Genomic DNA, 20785 nt, shown 5'->3' on the forward strand with positions numbered 1-20785 from the left:
GAATAGCCTCTTCTGCCTCAGCCTCTTGAGTGCTGAGATTAGTGATCTGCCACCACACTCTGCCAAATTAACTGAGTTTTTACCATGTTAGTTAAGTTTGATCTGTTGGGATTATAGTATACTGGTTTGAAAAAATATGTATCATGGTTGAGTTAGTAGTAAACACAACTGTGAGCTGTAATCTGATTATCTGAAATATATCCACTTGTTTTCACATGCTCTTAAACAGAAAGTATTACTTTCCAGTAGTAAAAATTCAAGTAGATGTTGAGATTTGTTTTTTTTTCTATTTAGAAAATAATTTCATGCTATGGGCTGCTGATATTGTTTTGGGGGTACTAGGAATCAAATTCGGGACTTGGTGCTTGCTAGACAAGTGCTTATGCAACTGAGCTATATCCCTGGCCCTTGATTTACTTTATTTTTGTTTTTATTTTTATTTATAAAGTTTAAAGGGAGTGAAACAATAAAATGGAAAAAAAATAATAGGACATAATCGTTACTATAATTACATATTCTTATCCTACATAGTTAGCCAGACTGCTGGACCCAGGCCTGCAATGTCATTCAAACAACGTAAATGTCAGATTACTTCCCTGTTTCAGTTACTTCAGTTTTTATCATCTCATCATATCATCTTGATTTCTAAAGCATGCTTTCAAAATTTGTTCTGTATGTGTGTGTAGTTTTTTAATTATTACTAGATAGAATAATAGAACATACTACTCTTAGACATGCTTGAAGTTTCAGCTATCTCCTTTGGTTAAGTAGGACATAATTGATCACTTTGTCAAAAACTTTGTGAATATCAGAATTTTTAAAATGGTATCAAATTATTTTGAAGCTGTTTGTGCCATTGGGCGTGTTTACCTAATTATATCCATGTTGGTACTTCTGACCAATTAGATCTAACTGCATATCAAATCCATGATCTGTAAACCCTGTTAGAATTGTCTTGTGTCTTTTACTGTTGTCTAAAACAGAGCCAGAGATCACTCATAGGTATTTATTTTGCTCTATTAGGCACTAGTCTTTTGCAGATATAAGTGACAATGAATCATGCAAGGTACAGCCTCCCGTACAGCCTGTTGAAATTTTGTTAAAAGACCGACACCTGAATTTCCCTTTTATTTAGTGGGCTGTGATTCATTAGTATTATTCATTGTAGAGCCTAAATATCCCAGGTTGAGGCATTAGCTCACCTGAGTTGTCTCATGTAAAACCTTTTGACACCTCTACATTATTCTTTTGTCAGTGCTGACAGAAGATACTCAGCTTTCTCTTGTATTTTCTCAGTGGACTAGAATTAGGCATTTTCCCAGGGGAATACGGTTCCTTTGAGCTGAGACTGGTAGTTCGAAACCAAAATTTATTAATTGCTACTCTGAATCCTGTCAGTGGATAATGCTAGGAATTTGGGGGATGTCATCTGTTACCTGTTTGAGGTTTCTGATCTTTTGTAATGTAATTTCTTCTTGCTGTTGAGGTCCTAGTCGTGCTGTGTATTTTAGGCTGGCCTTAAACTCACTGTGATTACAGATGTGTGCCACTATGCTAGTGGGGTACCTGTTTTTTTTTGATTAACTTTTAGCCACCATCTAATATCACATGGATAGTTACTTCCTTTTGTGGCGGGGGTGCCAGTACTGGGGATTAAACTTACAACCTCGTGCTTTGCCAGGCAGGCGCTTATGCCACAGAGCTAAATCCCCAGTGAGTTATTTCCTTTTTCTGTATTTTTACTTATCTACTCTTTTAACAATCAGGAGCCTGGTGGTCATTATTCTCAGTCTGTAATTTAATTAGCTGTTAGTATGTTACCAGTTTTCACGTAAGGTGTCACATTAACCTCAATATCCTGTCCCAAGAATTTCTTATTAGCATTTTCAGTGTATTTTCATGTTCGAGGAGTTGATCTCAGGGTAAAAAGGTGTCTTCCTTTAGGCTTTTCACCACAAGAGATTTTTAATTACTATGCACTGATTTAGAATTTTCTTAAATCTAAAGTTTTTTAGCTTAGAATAGCTTGTTTGAGAGAAAAAAGTTAATTTTAGATTGGACAAGATTTGGACCAAGAAAAAAAGTCAGTGATTTTAAGAAAAATAGGTAGTAATGTTTGTTTGCATTTTTTTCTTGAGGTTTGGATATATATGTAAGGAATCAGTATACTGTAGATGTCAGGAAACAATTTTTAATGGAAAATTTTAGTTTTGAAAACTTAAAATCTAGTTGTAAGGCTTGACTAATGTGGTCTACTTTTTTTATAAAGTAGGTTTTTTTTTTTTTGTCTTTTTCCTTTTTATCGGTACCGGGGATCAAACTCAGGACTGCATGCTTGAAAGGCAGGGACTTATGCTGCTGAACTAAATCTTTAGCCCCTATAAAGTAGTTTTTGAAATGATGAAAAATAAAATGAAATTTTATTGTTCCTCAAGGAAAATAATGGTTATTTTTCTTGCCAGTAGTTTTTCTGTTGTCTGGTTTTCGTTTGTAAAGAAATAGTTTACTGTCATATTCGTTAATGGTGTATCATTTTAGAGTTTATTTGGGATGTCAGTTAACAAAAGCATGTATATAAATGTATCATTTAACTATGTGATATAAATTATTCAGGTAGACATTGACACTGTTTTCAAAGTAGCTAAGCTTTTAATCAATTCATTTATGTCTTAGCACCACAGAGGTCTTCAGATTGGGCCAAAAAGAAGAAAGAGCCCCTAGGAAAATTGGCCTCTTTGTTTAAACTTACTGTAAGAGTGATTTGTTCGTTCCATACCTTGAGCTTCAAAGAAACACATTCTGATACTCTGCTTGGTATTGGCAACTCAATCATCAACATGATTTCCAATCTCCTTGGACATATTTCTTTGCCTTCTGTGATTCGAAAAATATTTACCGTATTAACAAGACCCTTGGCATTATTTTATGAAAATTCCAAGTAAGTGTTTTGGATTTAGTTGAATTAAATGTATGCAGTTTAAATAAGGGTGTTGTTTGCCTGTCAGCTTTGCTGTGCATAGTAATCTGGACAGTTTTACTGAGAATGAGATTGTATGTTAAAAAGATAGAACAAGGGCCGGGGATTAGCTCAGTAGCACAAATGCCTGCTTGGCAAGTGCAAGGTCCTGGGTTTAATCACCAGTACCAAAAAAAAAAAAAAAAAAAACCCCAAATTCTAATTTGACGTAGAAATTAGAAATCCTTTCTTGTATTTATTCCTTTGTCCTTTGCAATTTGGTGTGTGTTTTCAGAATTGCTTATAAAAATAAGCATATTTACTAAATTTTATATTTCTTGAAAAACAAAAAATAATAGATAAAATATACTTGGCATGCTGTTCTCCAGTTAAGCATATGGTAGGCATTTAGCATTTCATTTGTGTTTTGCATCATTGATGTGATGATCTCATTGTATAAAATAGGTTTTCATTATGCTTGATTGGTTGATATGCAGATACACATTTAGCTCTTTTCCTTCACAGCAAACAATCGAATGTTACTTGTAAAAAAATTTAGTGCTTGTTTTGAACATTTTCTGAAAAACAAGATTTTCTTATATTGTTTTATATTAAAATATACTGTTAATTTTACAAAGCATTGGGTTTCATTGTACCAGTTGATAGATGCATAAAAAATGTCCTGAGACCTCCCATTTCCCTCTTTTATTTGTATACTTTCCTCTTGTTTTCTTCCTCTCTTCTGTCTCCCTAGAACAAGATTCTTTAAATAAATGCACTTAAATTTTACAATTAACTTCCAGAAGTACAATTTACTACTTTTACATTTGAAATAAATAGTGCCCTAGAACAACTATAGAAATGCCAAATAACATTTGAAAGAAAATCTCAGTATTCTTTTTAGCAAGCTTATGTGGTTCAGTTGTAATAGTTCTTTTGTAAATTAAATTTACAGAAACAGTTTTAAGTGGCAAGTTTTGTAATGTGCCAGAAACAGTCCCCAAATCCATTAACCTTATTACACTGGCAAATTTGTCTTTGTTTTATCAAGAATAATAATTTATTGCTTTTAAAGCATTCAAAAAGTAGTACTATGTGACCACTTTAACTTATATTGTAGATTGTTTTCTGTCATTTATTTTCTAAAGATGGGTTTCACACTTTGTTTCCCAGCTTTTTGTTTGTTTGATTGGGTCTTTTTCTTGTTGAATCTTGGGACACTGTATATGTATACCTCCTTGTTTATGGCTGTATTACTTTTTAGATTTAGCTTGATAGGTAGTACGTCATCTTCCTAAAATATGAATGGTACTACATTTTATGTGTTTTTCTTTCCAGCCTTGATGAAGTTCCTAAAGTGTATAGTTCTCTGAACAACAAGGTAAAAATAGACTGTTGTCCATAAAACATACTTAGAAAATGGGTTTAGGTAATCACCTTCCATAAAAATAATTATGATTTTAAATAAGTTTATAATACGGTGGGGACATTTAATATGATATAGATACATCACAGATAGTTTCTTTTGAAAAGATTTTGTCATGTTATTTTGAAATTATATTAATTATCAAGTCCTGTGTTACGTTTTTATGTAGGAGGGTAGGCCTCTAAAGTTACATAGTTGAAAGTTAGGCAGATAATTATTACTTTTAAAATGAATGTAAAATCTTTTTTCCCTGTTAGTGGAGAATAACCTCAGTCAAGCTGGAGTGTCAGTAATCAAAATAAAATTACCTAGTAGTTTGCCAACTTACAGAGGGATGTATATTACTGTGACCATGGGGACTTGATATAATCATTCATGTGTTAAATATTGAAATAACAACATATACTTTGATATTTAGTATACTTCTTGTTTTTGTTCTTTCTTTTTTCCTAGTTAGAAAAGCTACTAGGAGAAATTGTTACTTGCCTGCAATTCAACGCTGGGACCTTTGACAGTGAACTTCTTGAACAGCTCTCCCCACTGTTATGCATAATATTTCTGCACAAAAATAAACAGATTCGAAAGCAGTGTGCTCAGTTCTGGAATGCCACATTTGCTAAAGTGATGATGTTGACTTATCCTGAAGAGTTGAAGTATGTTCTATAAGATGATGTGAACTGGTATTTTGATTTTGACCCCAACTTTCCTAGGCCAATTGTTGCAGAAAAGTTTTAGTTTAACTATTATAAAATCTGTGGTTAGTTAACATTATAAACCTTTAGCGGAGCTTTAAAGTAGTTTGATTCATAGGAACCAATAAAAGCAGTTTGCAATTATCCTTAATAAAAGAAACAAGGGCAGTGATTATTAAAGCTCAGTGTATATATTTAATGTATTTTGATTCTGTTTGAAACTTTGCATGATAAAACTTTGCATGAGACTTTTTAAAAAGAAAATGGAAAATCTGAAATGAATAGAGTACAATTTAGATACTGTCTCATTTATCCCACTTTCATATGTGTGTGTTAGTAATGTTTAGGCCAGTTACATTTTGCTCCTTCAAAAATTAAAATGCTCTAGTTAACATCACAAATACCAATACCCTTGACTCAAATATGTATATATATACATATTTTTTTTGTTTTTAAAGACCAGTACTAAGAGAAGCCAAACAGAAAGTTTTGCTTCTATTGCCTGGTTTGGAAAATGTTGAAATAATGGAAGAATCCAGTGCATCATACTCAGATGCAGTAAGTTCTGTTTTGGTTTTTTAAATTTTTGACTAATACTTGAACTTTATTAAGTAATCCATAGACTTGGAATAGAAGAGTTTCGTAACATGTGAATGCGTGTGTCTGGTATGTATACACACACTTTTTTGAATTAAGGACAGAAATCTTCACTAGATTATAATTAAGTAATCTTGAACTCAGGACTTATTTCGTACTGTTTTACAAAGATTGATGAGCATTCTTTTAGAAAAACTAGAAATTATTTTCTCTTTGCCTTGGATCTAATTTCTCCTATCAGAAGAACAATCTTTGGGATCACAGTCATCCAGGATTAGAATCAGGATTGCTTTGGCTAACAAATATACTATCTGGAGATCTGGTAGTTGAGAGGAATAAAGACATTGAAGTGCTGGCGCAACCTTAGAGGGTGTTTTTTTCCTGTTCAGTAAGAGATGGTATATAACCATCCAACACCCCTGCCAACCGCGAACCTGTTGTGGTCTGGAGATTGAACTCAGGCTGTCATATTTGCCACTAAGCTATCCCCCTCTCTTTTTACTAATTTGAAAAACAAGTCTCACTAAGTTGGCTCAGCTGGCTTGATGTAACTATCTTTTTTGCCTCTGCCTCTGGCTTCTGGAGTAGCTAAGATTACATTCATGCCCCCCATCATACTGAGTTTATTAGTGTATCAGTTTTTTTTTTTTTTTTTTTTTTTTGTATAGAATCTTTTTTTTTTTTTTTTTTGGTCTTTTTCCTTTTTATCGGTACCGGGGATCGAACTCACGACTGCCTGCTTGCAAGGCAGGCGCTTATGCCGCTGAGCTAAATCCCCAGCCCCGTATAGAATCTTTTTTTTAAAAAAAAAAAAGAGAAAATACCGAAATAGTGATAACTGAATTCTGTTTTGTTTTGGGGTTTTACTAAATAGAATTTCTCACCAGATCAAAAGAGTTAGTGTTAATACTGGTTCTGTGTAATTTAGGCTATATCATATATTCTGATGTGAGAAAATGTCTTTGGCATATTAATATTTTGTGTCATACATGCTTGCCTGCCTGCCTATTCTCCCTCTTTCCTTTCCTCCCTCCCAGTGCCAACAGCAGACCCTGAAAACGTTCTGCCACTGAATTATGTTAATGCTGTTTTTGTTGGTTTGTGACAGTCTAGCTAAGTAGCCCTGGAACTCTCAGTCCTCCTGTCTTAGCCTCCTAAATGCAGGAATTACAAGTATGCACCACTTACCACACTTGACTCCTCTTCATTCTTTAATGTAGAAAATTTTACAGCTTTTTTTTTGTCTTACAAATATTTTCAGTAATAGTTAACAACTTTGATTTCCACTGACTGGATTAACTTTGCAATATGATTTTTATATCTTGGTTTCAGAACTCATACAAGTTAATGTTACAAAATGTAAACGTTGGACCAGTTCAGTTGACTGAGTGTTTTTCATTTGTTTTCAACAAGCTTGAATAGGCAGAGATTTGACATTATGTAAAATTGAGTATTCAGTAAATTAAAATTTTCAAAGTATGAAAAACCAGATTATGTTTAATAAAATTGTTCTATTTTTTTACTAAACAGACAGAAAATTCACAATTAAATATCAAGATAAGTGGTTTGGAAAGAAAATCAAATGGAAAAAGGGATTCCTTTTTGGCACAAACAAAGGGAAGAAAAGAAAATGTGAAGCTGTCTGCCAAAGTATGTTCAGAAATGTATTTAATAGAATTTTTTAAAAAGTATAGTAATTTTGGTAGTGGAACAATAAATGTTTGAAATGGAGTAAATGTTTGAAAAAGACAGGTTTGTGAGGAAACGAGAGTTCTGGAAAGAATACTAAGATAGCAAGGAAATGTAGATTCCTTGTGTGTTGATTCTTTCCTAGTTTTTGTTTGTTGGCGTCTTATCCCCCAGGCTTGAAACCAGGGCCTCACACTAGGCAAACACTTTACCACTGAGCTATATTACTGTTGATTCTGTGTTTATGTGTGTGTGTTTGTATTACTAAGTTTATTGGCACAATTTAGAGGTACATAATGATCACATTCATCATTGGGAATTTGTACCTGTAGATGATATATCTGGATTTTGCCCTTTTTTCTCCCCATTTCTCTTTTCGCCCTTCAATCCTCCTTTCCCTCTTCATTTACAAAAGCTTTGTTTCCATTCTTCCTTTGGGTTTCACTGTGCAGTTCAGGCTGGCTTCAAACTTGTAGCAGTCTTGCCTCAGCCTCATGAGTACTGGTTTTACAGGCGTGCGTTACCACGTCCAGTCTAGTTTATCATCCTTTTCTCATTTTTTTTTCTTTCCTCCTCCTCCATTCCTAGTTCCCTTTCCCATTTGAACATTTTCTTAGTTCACAATATCTATTATATACTTAATCATTCTTCCTTAATCATTCTTCTAGTTTCTCACACCACAAAAACAGTGCATTATTTTTACATACATGTTCAATTCACTGAAGAGTGTGGTATCAAGGTACATCCATTTAGCTAGAAATGTGTCCAGTTTGTCATTTATTACAGAGTGGTACTCCACTGTATAAAAAAAATTCACATCTTGATGTGATTTTTAGGTTGTGATTGTGATTTTTTGATGAGCATTTAGGCTGTTTCCAAGGTTTAACCTATGACCAACCATACCACTGTAAACATGAGTGTACATATATCATTGAAGTATGTTTTTAATTCTTTTGGGAAGATACCAAGAAAAATAGCTGGGTCAAAGAAAACATCTAGTTTTAGTTATTTGCAGAATCTCCCACACTGATTTCCACAGTGGTTACACCAGTCTACGCTCCCACCGACAGAACAAGATTCCTTATCCCCCACAGTCCCACCAGCATTTGTTATTGGTTGATTTCTTTATGATAGCCATTTTTTTCTGAGTAAGGTCAAGTCTCAGCATTGTTTTAATTCTCATCTTGAATTACTGGTGATGCTGAACATGATTTCATAATTTGTCATTTGTACTTTCCTGAAAAGTGTCTATTCATTTCAGTTGTCTGTTTTTGGATTGGTCTTTTAAATTTGTGGCGTCTATTTGTGAGGAGCCACTGGCAAAAATTTTTACCCACTTTGGGTTTTCTCTTCCTCTCTGATGGTTTCTGTTGCTGGGCAAAAGCTTCTTTTTTTTTTTTATCGGTACCAGGGATTAAACTCGCAGCCACACACTTGCAAGGCAGGCACTTCCCCAGTCCCAAAAGCTTCTTAATATGAGATCCCAGTTGATTCTTTGTGTGATAGTTCCTGTGCAATCGGGATTTTGTTCATAAAGTCTTTGCCTACACCATGTCTTCAAAATTTCTACCTAGTCTGTGTTCGAACAGATTGAGTGTTTCTGTTTTAATATTTAGAGCTTCAGTGGATGGTGAAAAATAGGTGTCTAGTTTTAGTCTTGGGCATCTGGAGGTCCAGTTTTTCCAGCACCATTTATTAAAGAGGCTTTCTTCCAGTGAACATTGTTGGCCATTTTGTCAAAGATAACGTGGCTGAGTGTCTTTGGAGTTGTTTCTTCTCCTTACCTGTTCTGTTGATCCTCTGATCTGTTGTTTTGTTTTTTTATTTTGTTACGTATATTTTTGCCAGTGTCATTCTGTTTTTATCACTAATTCTGTAGTATAATTTCAAGTCCAGGATTGTAATGCCCCCTGCCCTGCCCTTGTTGTCCAGAGTTGCTTTTGCTAATCTAGCTTTCTTGTGGTTCTGAATGAGTTTTAGAATTGTTTTCTCTAGTTCTGTGAGGTATGCTATTGATATTTTGATTGGGATTACATTAAATCTGTATAACAATTTTGGAAGTATGGCCATTTTCACTCAGCTGGTTTTTCCTACCCAAGAGGGCAAGGAATATCTTTCTGTTTTTTGATATCCTCTTTGTTCTTATTTTTCAGTGTAGCATATTTCCAACGTAAAGATCTTTTACTTCCTTTCTTAGATTGATTCCTAAGTATTTGATTTCTTTAAATGCTATTAAAGGTGTTTCTCTAATTTCTCTCTCAGTGAGTTTGTTATTTGTGTTACAGGAATGCTATTGATTTTAGAATGTTGACTCTGTATCCAGCTACACTATCAAATTTGGTTATTAATCTAGAAGTCTTTTGGTGGAGTTTTTGAGGTCTTCTGTGTAGAGCAACATGTCACTTGCAAATAGTGATAATTTAACTTGTCCTTTTCTTATGTTTATTTCTTTCTCTCTCTCTCTTTTTTTTTTTTTTTTTTTTGCCTTTTTCCTTTTTATCGGTACTGGGGATCGAACTCAGACTGCCTGCTTGCAAGGCAGGCGCTTATGCCGCTGAGCTAAATCTCCAGCCCCTCTTCCTCTTGTCTAATTGCTCTGGCTAGTGTTTCCAGAACTATATTGAATAGTAGTGGTGATAGTAAATACCCATGTCTTGTTCCAGCTCATTGTTTATTTGGGAAATTCCCTGAATGGTGATTCTTACTGTGGGAGCAGGCAGCATTTGCACAGAGAGCTTGAAGAATAATTTGCTATGTTATAAAATCCCATGCCTATGTTTTGTTTGATAGGCACTTCTCTTACTTCAGGTGGATTTTGGCATCCTGATGTTATGTCCTTTCCTTTCTTCTAATTCCTCGTGTTTTTAGATGATTTTTCTTTTGAGTTACTGCCCAGTAGCTCTTCTATTCAACTATGTTGATGATTCTTTGTTAAAAACAGTAATTCTGTGTAATGCTTGTAATTATTCTTCATAAATTATATTCCACATGCTTATTCTTGGCAGTTTTTATTTGAAATGGAATGTGTCTAAATAGGATAACATCGTAATATAAGAGAATATTTTAGATGTTTGATATAGAGCTGTTATTGTAGAGTTTAATATTTTGAATAGAAATAGTTCATAGTTAACACTTCTGTTTTAAACTCAAAAGTAAATTATCTGTCTAGTTGTCTGTTACTGACTTTTCAGTAGCAAGCATTCTCTTTTATAACCTCCAAACCATACGTACATTCCAGAATTTTGAGATTTGAGACCCTGGTAAAATAAAGAAAAATAGTTCAAAGACTGATACACTCTTACAGCTGTTGGAAATACACATTCTTATAGCTATTGGAAATAGAATGAAAAGAATAATTGTGGTGAAAATTTTTATTTCCTCTTTCAAACTAGTTGGTTTTCTATGCTGGCATGAAAATATAATTTACATATGCTTTATAGTTGAGCACAAATTTGTCTTCTTTTTAAATAACACTTGATGGAATAAAGACATAAAAAACCAGAAATTTGGTATGATTGTAGTGTGCACTTGAGCTTTAAGCTTAAAAAATTTTTTTGTCAAACTTTCAGCATTACAAAAGCATTAGAAATAACTAGAAAATAGTTTGGAAACTAAAATGTATTTTTTTAAAAATCTGCAGCTGAAACGAGAGTCTTCATCTCTAAGAGTAAAAAGTGAACCTCTTTTGGAAGAGGAAAAGTCTACTGATTTTGTGTTGATACCTCCAGAAGGAAAAGAATCAAAGGAAAGAATACTAACTGAACATCAAAAAGAAGTACTCAAGACAAAGCGGTTGGTAGACCTTTTTGTGAATTTAGTATTCTATATTGATACTTAAATTTAACACAGCAGATTATAACTTTGTTGCCAGAAATTGTATGTTGTTAGATATTGCATGTTCTTTATTCTTTTGGGGTTCTGGGGATCAAACCTAGAGCTTTACATATGGTAGGCAAGCAAGTGTACTAGTGCTCCTGAGCTCTATAACCAGCCCGTTAAATTTTAATGATAGAAGATATTATAATATATAAAGTGACGTAATAGTATTCCTAATGTCCCTAAACTAAATTTCCTTGCTCAGATGATTTAATGAAAAATAGTTATCTGGGTCTTGGTTTTATATTGTTTTATAAGATATAGAATTATAAAAATTTGTGTGTGAGAGAGAAAGAGAGATATGGGGGCTTGAACCCAGGGCCTTTGCACTGAACTATATCCCCATTCCTTTTGTTCTGTATTTTAGGGTAGGTCTCACTGTACAGCTGGCCTCACTGTGTAGCAGTGAGGCCAGAGAGGCCTTGGCCTCTCAACTGCTGGAGTTACAGGCATGTTCCCCTACACTTCAAATCTACAGAGCTAGCTATCTAGCTATTTACTTACTTACTTATTTATTTATTGTCTTTTTGAGACGGTCTCACTGTGTAGTTCAGGTGGCCTTGAGATCACTTTGTAACCCAGCCTGGTCCTTAACTCCCAACCATCTTCCTCCCTCAGCCTCCTCAGTGCTGGGATTATAATTGTGTGCCATAATACCTGGCTTATCCAGTGCTTTTTAAATTTTTATTTAAAATTTTATTTGTGCTGCTAAAGCTAGCACATACTTTAAATAAAATTTAAATTTGGCTAAGTTGCCCAGCTTAGAGTCTTAACTTGGGTTATAGGTAACTGCCACCATGCACAACACTGTAAATTGAGGTTCTGGGATTTTTTTTTTTAAATACTGGTGATCAAACTCATGACTTCGTGTTTGCCAGGCATGCTCTTACACCACTAAGCTAAAGCCTCATCTCCCCACATTGTAAATTGAATTGAACCTAGAGCCTTAAACTGAGACATATCTCCAGCTGTTTCTATTTTTATTTTGAGATAGAGCCAAGACTCAAAATTAGGATTCTCCTATTTCAGCCTCCCAGCGTGCTGGGCATAGCCGTATGCTGCCATCCCTGACTTAAGCAGATTTTTGGAATTCTATAAAATCTTTTTCAGGTGTGATATTCCTGCCATGTATAATAATCTGGATGTTTCACAAGATACTGTATTTACTGATCACTATAGTCAGGAAGACTCTGTGTAAGTATTGAAGCTATTAAACTTGAAAATTTTTAAGTTTTCTAATTTTTTTTAGTAACTAAAAGTAATTTGTTTCATTGTTTATCTCAGACAAACTCCTACTTTAACTGAAAAACCAAAGGAGGATACCAAGGTGGTGACTAAGGTACATGCAGTTTTTCACTTTTTAGGGTTTTTGAATCATTCTTCCATTATGGATTTTCTTAACTCACTGGGCAGTTTTGTAATAATAGGTCTTCATTTTGTTAATTTTAAAATTGCATCGTAGCATCTCCTAACTCCCAATTATGCTCTAACAGAATTGTAGTTCTGTGAATGTTTAAAATAGACATATTTGGGTTTTATTGAATATTTGCAATTAGCAACAGTCTGGTAGACATCTGCCATTATTTTTGGAATGTTTGCAATATATTGGAAACACTGTTCCTTTAAAGTGCCAAAATTCTACATTCAGATTTCCCTAGAAAGTCATTTGTTTGGTTAATTTGTGTGTATGCATATGTATTCTGTGCAGGAAGAACAAATGAAGAGTGACACTGTCATTCAAGATGCCTTGGAAAACTGTGGTATGGATGAACATGTCAAAAAGGCTTCTTTTTCAAATAATGAGTGTGGTTTTGTTCCCAAAACCAATCCAGAAATAATGAGCGGTAGTAACGAAGCCAGAAAAAACAGTTTAATTTCATCAAAGAAAACGTCAACAGAATGTGCATCTAGTGCAGAAAATTCATTAGTCAGCAGTCAATCAATTTCTGATGCCAGTATTTCTGAAACTCCCCCACAAACTACAAGTCGGAGGCAAAGTTTTATTACCTTGGAGAAGTTCGATGGTTCAGAGAATAGACCTTTCAGTGTACCCTCTTTGAGCAGTATGTCGTCAAATACTTTGGTGCAGAATAGCCAGGAAAACATGACTACAACAGATAATACATCAAAAACAAATAAGAGAGAAATGATGCATTCAAAATCTGATTCTGAAAAGAACCTTCATGGAATTAGGAAATCAAGCCGGAGATTGAGTAAAGTTGAGAAGTCAGCAAGTAAAAGATCTAAACCCTTAATAAAATCTCAACAGGAGGAAAATCAAGAATTGGTTGAAGGCACTATATCTTTAGAAAATAATTCACCTGTCTTTTTTAATCAAACAGACTGTTCATCAGATGGTCAGACTCATATTTCTGACTCTGTTCCAGAGCATGAAGATAGAAGACCCAAACTAACATTAGAAAATACTGTGTTATTGGAAAACGGTACTGTCCAAGACAAAAACATGGGGATTAATTTAGAATCCAAAGAAAATACACCTCCAGCGCAACCCCCAGCAGATCAGATAGTAAATGAAGATAGTCAGGTTCAGGTAACTCCAAATCAAAAAACTCTGAGACGATCATCAAGGCGACGTTCAGAAATAACAGACGCTGTTGGTGATAACCAAGATAAAGAAAATAGTCATCAAAAAAAGGAAAGACATAAGGAAGAGGAAAAACTTCAGGGCTTATTGCATGTAAAAGATGATGTGTTACCTAAACAGAAACTGACTTACGAACAAACTGGGCAGGAAAACTTACTTGAGAAAGAAAGTAATTTACATGAGAAGGCTTGTGGTGAAACCAGTGTTAATGCTGACATTGATCAAAGTAAAAGAAAACCAGACCTTGAGAATGTTAATTCTCAGGGAGATAGTGCCCTGGACATTGTAGATAAGTCCTCTGAGAGACCTTTAAGAGGACGAACACGTTACCAAACAAGAAGGTTATCTCAGGGTTTGCTTTCTAGCATTGAAAACTCAGAATCTGATAGTTCTGAGGCAAAAGAAGAAGGTTCTAGGAAGAAGAGATCTGGAAAATTGAAAAACAAAAACAATGACAGTATTGATACTGAACAAGAGGAAAAAATCACAGAAGAGGAATCTGGAAGTGTCACGAATCATACACAAGATTATAAAGCAATTTCTGAGATAGATGTAGACAAAAAGCCTCAGGTTCTTGAAAAAGGTCAGAGTAATACTATAATACTTCAGGATTCTAAAACATCTGTGGGCATGTTGCAAGTTTCTGTTGATGTGCCAAACACATGCGAGGAAAGAGTCAAGACTACCAAATGTTTAGAGTCTTCCTTTGCAAGTTCGCCTATGCCAGAATCAAATTTAAAGACTAGAAATGCCAGTAAGAGATCAGTTAAGCAAGATTCTGATAACAGTGTGGGAGAATGCTCTAGAATTGGGGCATCAGAAATGTCTACACTTTCTGAAAAAAATGTCCAGACAATTGAATGCCACCATAAGAGAAGTAGGAGGGTGAGAAGATCTAAAGGTTGTGACTGCTGTGGGGAAAAATCTCAACCTCAGGAAAAGTCACCCATTGGGTTAAGGAACACAGAAAATACTGACATAAAGAGCAGTGAAATAAAGACCAGTGTGCAAACACCTGACACAGTATTAGAAACAGATTCTAAAGCTAATTTGTGTTCTGAAGTGAAAGTTTTAGATGAACGTGCAAGTGTGAGTTTTAGTTTGGTTCTCAAGGGGAATGACACTATTAATGATTCTGTATTGGGACCTGAAACTGAGTTGAAAAAAAATACTATTCAAAAGTCTTCTGAAATAATAAGTTTGAAAGAAAAAGCTTGTGATACAAATTCTGGTGAAGCATGTGATACAAATTCTGGTGAAGCACTGTGTCCTGAAAGTGAAGAACCATCTAATAAAAAGTTTAAAGCTGAAGACCCATGTTTAGAGAACAGCAAGGACATTTCAGAGGCATATCATTTGGATACCACAGGAGAAAACCCAGAAACAACACTAAAAATAGAACTTAATGTTGTTAATATTAAAGGAAATGTATGTAAAGCAAGAGGAGAATCCAATATAGAGGTTGTAAAAGTTACCAAATTAGATGCAGAAAACTGTGAATCTGAAGCTAGCGTCTCTGAAAAAGTGTGTGTCAAAAATGACACTTCTGAAGTGGCAACAGAGGAATGTAAGAGTAGTGTTGAACCTAGCACAGAAACAGGTGACAGACAAGATGTCAAAGAAGTGGCACCTGAGGACTTTTGTTCAGGTGTTGGCCTTTGTGATAACACCTCACCTATAAATGTGGAACCTCAGACTGACATATCTGAACAAATAGCAGGTGGTAAACTAGGTGACCAAAATGAGTCAGTTACAGCCTCATCTGAAGAAATGAATACTAACATGGAAAATTCTGAAGAAATAGTGATTAATCACGTGAGTAATGAAATTGACAATGTCACAGAAACAGATGAGAATGTAACTACTAAAACTAAGTCAGAAATGAAAATAGAACAGTTGAATGTAGAACTTGACAGTTTTGTTTCTGACACACTTGAAATGAACACTGAGGAAGAAAAGATTGACTCTAATAAAACTGAAACTAATATTGAACTTTGTAAGTCTGAAGAAACAAATTTAGATGACAATCAAATGGTAGTGGGAAATATTTTATTGGAAGTTAATCATACTCCAGATAAAGCAGAAAAACCAACAGAGTCTTTGACATCTGAAACAGCTGTCTCTGAACTAGTAACGGAAAACATTAATTCATCTCCTGAAAAACTGAGGGAACTTGATTCTTTGCTCATGTCAGCAAATGACAGTCCTAGTGCCACACAGACACGCTGTGTCTGGTCTCCTTTGGCTTCTCCATCTACCAGCATTTTAAAAAGAGGACTAAAACGACTTCAAGAAGATGAGATCTCATCACCTATTAACAAGGTAGGAATGTGACTGAATACTAATTAGTCTAATGTTAGCCTAAAATACTGTTCTGGATTGCAGTGACATTGGGCAAGTGATAATATTATATAGCCATTTGTTTGCTGTGGTTAAGAGAAAAAGTCATTACCTCATTTCACAACACTGAAGATCTTATATGGCTATGCATATTGTTCATTTCTAACAAAATCGTTAAAGATTCCATGTTAGTATCTTTTCTGTCTCAGAAGTATGATTTAGGAAGTCATTGATTGCCACTGATAAAATGGTTTAGCACTTAATGTGTTTAGGGATATAATGCTGTCTGTTAGTTTCAAAGTGTACCTTCATCTCTTGCCCTCTTTTTCTACCCCAGTGTTGAGGGTTGAAAGTATATCATAGTGTCGGGGTCGCTCCCGGCCGGCAGGAAAGACACACGACAAAGTCTGGCGGTGTGCAACCTTGCCTTTATTTATCTCCGCGTGGGCCCCGCGAGGCCTCCACTCTGCCACCAGCCCTTTCTCGCCGGTGGACTTTTTCTATCTCTCTCTGTGCTTTCTCTGTGCTTCCTGTCTCGTGGCGGGAGAGGCATTCACTTTTATAGGGTGACAGTGGCCAATCAGTTCAAAGCGCGCAATGCGGGCTGATTGGCTAACATCAGTTGTTGCTAGGCAGACTATCTTACAGAGCGGGTTGTTTAAGTCGCCAGCGCAATCAGGGGGCAGGAAGCAGGCGCCAACTTGACTCACTCGATGGGAGGGGCAATCTAGCTCAGGCCCCGCTCCCACCCACAGGCCCTACTTCCGCCAAGTAAGGCGACCGGTGTCGGCGGCTCCCAACATCTCCCCCTATTTTATTTACTTTGAATGAATGTATGCATTGCAGCCCGCCCTGGATCGAGTGCAGAGGCTTATGCCCTGTGTTGAGGCCCACCGTAGGCCCTTGGCTTGGACCCTGGTCGGCCGCCCCCGGGTCTGCCAAGGCCTTGAGACCCTCGTCCTTTTTCCAGGGCCAGGAGTGAACTGGACGGAACCTGGATGCACATAGGCATGCACTCATGCCCCTCCGTGTGATCCCCTCGGAGAGGCATCTAGATCTGGGCAGATTCTAGTAATCCAGCGGCTTTCGTGCGCCATGGGGTAGGGCCTGGCTTAGGTCGAGTCGTGCTGGGGAGGCACGCTCTTACCCGTCATTGACTCACCTACCCTGCTGTGTGGTGTCAATAGCGAAGGAATGCGGAAGACCCGCCACACCTAGACCCAGTCGTAGGCCAGTCGAGCGAGCCATGCGTAAGCCTGGGGGTCATTGTGCCCATCACGGGCTGCTGCCAGGGCCGCATGGGCAACCAGGCGTACTTGACGCCGGGCCGCCGCAAGGCGCCCATTAATAAATGATGTAACCCATCGGAGCAAGAATGGTCCTATAAGCAGGAGCAAGAACAAGGAGCATAGAGGGCCTAACAAGGGTAGCACATAGGGGAGCAAGCCGTTCCAGGCCCCCAAAAAGGGATTGTCCTGCAGTTCTTTTAGGGCTCATCTTGTTGTTGGGTCTGCGGTTGGCCTCTGGTGGAACAGGCCTGATCTTCAGTCGAGGGACTTGTCGCAACCTCTCTGGGACCCACAGTGGTTCTCGTCCCGATTCCTGCAGAAAAACACCGCGCCTCGGTTCCAGCTAACCACCGGATCCGGGCCCATCCATTGTCATGCCATAGATAACCGCGCCTTTGGAGGCAGGCCTTGGCTTACTCCCCCTTTTTGTTTTTTATTTTTTATTTTTTATTTTTTTTTATTTTTGGTCTTTTTCGTTTTTTTTTTTTTTTTTTTTTATCGGTGCCAGGGATCGAACTCGCGATTGCCTGCTTACAAGGCAGGCGCTTATGCCGCTGAGCTAAATCCCCAGCCCCCGTTTCCTCGACCGGCGTTTTTCTCAGCCTGCTCGGCAGAGTAGCCGCCCATGAAAATACCGTCCGCCCCGCAGCGCAACGTCATAGGACGGCGGTCGCGACAGAGTGGAACGGGGCGTCACTTCCTGTGCCGGCTGAGAGAAGGGAGGGTTCCCTGTAGCGGCCTCTCGGCGGGGAGCCACTTTTGGAGAAGAGCTCCAGGGCGGAGCGGATGGCTCTCTATCTCCTCCCCGCCAGAGAGCGCTCGGGGGCCCTTTTTCCTCTCTCTGCTTTTTTCGAGCGGCGCACGCACACAATTCGCGGCGCAACTCGGCATAGGAGTCAAGGCACGCATGTATCATTTCCCACAGGGGGCGAATAGCCGGCGAAATATCGCCTCCCAATTCCGCCGAGGCGAGGTCCCCGCCTAACTTGTCCCATGACGGCAGGTTTAAATGCCCTGTGGGTAAAAACCAGGGAGCCACCCTATCTACCTCTGCTATGAATAGTTTTAGTGTTTTTTGACCTACCCTGAGGTCTCTAGCTTTTAAAAGCTTCCTAAGGGCCTTTACCAAGGGCCGCGCCTCTGCGCTCGGTAAATTACCCATTTTTAACCTCTAAGGGCTGTTACTCACCGCGTGTGACTTAAAGAACCCGTCACCTACGCGTGAGCCTGAGGGGAGTCTAAAAGCCCTGTAGGTGCGCGCCACCCAGAGCCCAGGCTTATCCCCAACTCACCTGTCCGGCAGCACCACGCTGGAGCGTTGCACACCACCGCCGTGTCTCGGGGTTGATCAGTCCCCGTACGGGCCACCAAATGTCGGGGTCGCTCCCGGCCGGCAGGAAAGACACACGACAAAGTCTGGCGGTGTGCAACCTTGCCTTTATTTATCTCCGCGTGGGCCCCGCGAGGCCTCCACTCTGCCACCAGCCCTTTCTCGCCGGTGGACTTTTTCTATCTCTCTCTGTGCTTTCTCTGTGCTTCCTGTCTCGTGGCGGGAGAGGCATTCACTTTTATAGGGTGACAGTGGCCAATCAGTTCAAAGCGCGCGATGCGGGCTGATTGGCTAACATCAGTTGTTGCTAGGCAGACTATCTTACAGAGCGGGTTGTTTAAGTCGCCAGCACAATCAGGGGGCAGGAAGCAGGCGCCAACTTGACTCACTCGATGGGAGGGGCAATCTAGCTCAGGCCCCGCTCCCACCCACAGGCCCTACTTCCGCCAAGTAAGGCGACCGGTGTCGGCGGCTCCCAACATCATAGCACCTGTTACTGTGAAAACATTGTATTAAGGAGAGCTGTCATCCTTGTTTAGAACATTTTTGTTTATATTTTTATCTCCTGTGCTATCTCCTCCTTAGAATATCTGTTTAGCTTCTGGCCCTTGTGTATTCTTGTATGTCCTTGTATATTCTTTTTGTATGTATATATAACTACATTACTTTGATCTTTCCTTTCTGTAGTCTTATCAGGTCCACTCAGTGGCCCAGGCTGTGCTCAAGCTCATGGTAGTCCTGCCTCAGACTTCTTGAAGGCTGGGATTACAGGCACAAACCATGATCCCCATATCCAGCTGTACTTCTTAATCTCTGCTACATCAAAAATTTTCATCTGGGTGTGGCGGCGCCCTGGAGGCTGAGGCAGTTGGATCGTCATGAGTTCAAGGCCAGCCTGATATACATAGTGAGACCACATGTCCCCAAAAAAATACCATTTTTTCAAGATAATCTGAGAAATCGGGAATTGAGTCTTTTATAAGGACTTAATCGTTCTTTGTTATTTGGGTTTTTTATTGCTTGGTGGCCCAAGGTTAGTGATGAACTTTTTAGAACTTGGAATGAAAGACTAGAGGACATTTATATCAAGTTGTATATTTATATCAAGTAGCTTTATATATGAACATACTGTCAGTGATTACGAGAACACAAATTAACCATAAATGGGGCTAAAAGGTAAAAATTGCTGCTTAATTGCATTGGAACTCTTAAGAGAGTTTAGATCAGATATGGATAAGAGGTTCCAGAAGCCAGTTATTTTTTTTAACCTCTATTTTCTTTAGTTTACTAAGCCTAAAAGGTTATTATGGATTATACAGTTTTAACTGATCTGTGGCATTACTTCCATTTAAATGACTGCAGCAGTACCTGTTTCATAATCTAAACTATACAGAAATGGTTTTGAACATAGCTAATTAGAATGTGACTGTAGTGTTGAGAAAATGTGAAAGCAGTTACTGGGAGAACAATTATGTGCAGTGAGCTTTTAGTGAAAGAAATTAAACTTCTAGTCTTACATTCTACTTTTGAGCACTTCATAATGAGAATTGGTGGTATCATCTTTAAAAACTTTTAAAGTTATAAAAACCTGTGTTTTTAGGTTCGCCGTGTCTCCTTTGCGGATCCAATATACCGAGCAGGGTTGGCAGACGACATTGATAGGCGATGCCCTCTTGTTAGGTCTCATTCTTCAAATAGTTCACCTATAATAAGAAACGTTAAAACTTCACCTACTTCACAGACAAAGGTAAGCTGTGGGCTTAAAAATACTGTATGTGTATAACTTGTCTTTAGGCTAGCTGTTGAAGAAATAAACCTTTGGTTTAGCCATATTTCTGTGCTTTGTGGTAAACAGACATGAAGGAGATGGTAAGAGATATGATAGTCTAGCAAGTAATTGATCAGGCACTTCATTGTTTGATGTTTTCTAAAGTTAAGAAACATAATTACAGTGTAAGTTACAAAAATCAAATTGTAAATTTACA

The 20785-nt window shown here is 37.7% G+C and overlaps 1 protein-coding gene across 3 annotated transcripts in view; it reads left to right on the plus strand.

Annotated features, from left to right (window-relative positions):
• Positions 1-20785, plus strand: part of Rif1 (replication timing regulatory factor 1) — a 67724-nt gene that overhangs the window by 36348 nt on the left and 10591 nt on the right. For all 3 annotated transcript variants that reach the window (XM_063259058.1, XM_063259060.1, XM_063259059.1), the window contains exons 22-31: positions 2674-2938; positions 4295-4337; positions 4836-5035; positions 5533-5632; positions 7202-7321; positions 11001-11152; positions 12347-12430; positions 12521-12575; positions 12945-16163; positions 20401-20547. In XM_063259058.1, coding sequence (XP_063115128.1) covers positions 2674-2938; positions 4295-4337; positions 4836-5035; positions 5533-5632; positions 7202-7321; positions 11001-11152; positions 12347-12430; positions 12521-12575; positions 12945-16163; positions 20401-20547 — 4385 coding nt within the window. The remainder of the gene's footprint in view (positions 1-2673; positions 2939-4294; positions 4338-4835; positions 5036-5532; positions 5633-7201; positions 7322-11000; positions 11153-12346; positions 12431-12520; positions 12576-12944; positions 16164-20400; positions 20548-20785) is intronic.

This window comes from Cavia porcellus, unplaced genomic scaffold (genome assembly GCF_034190915.1).
Source record: "Cavia porcellus strain 051 isolate PalLab524CR breed Dunkin Hartley unplaced genomic scaffold, mCavPor4.1 scaffold_12, whole genome shotgun sequence".
Taxonomy (NCBI): domain Eukaryota; kingdom Metazoa; phylum Chordata; class Mammalia; order Rodentia; family Caviidae; genus Cavia; species Cavia porcellus.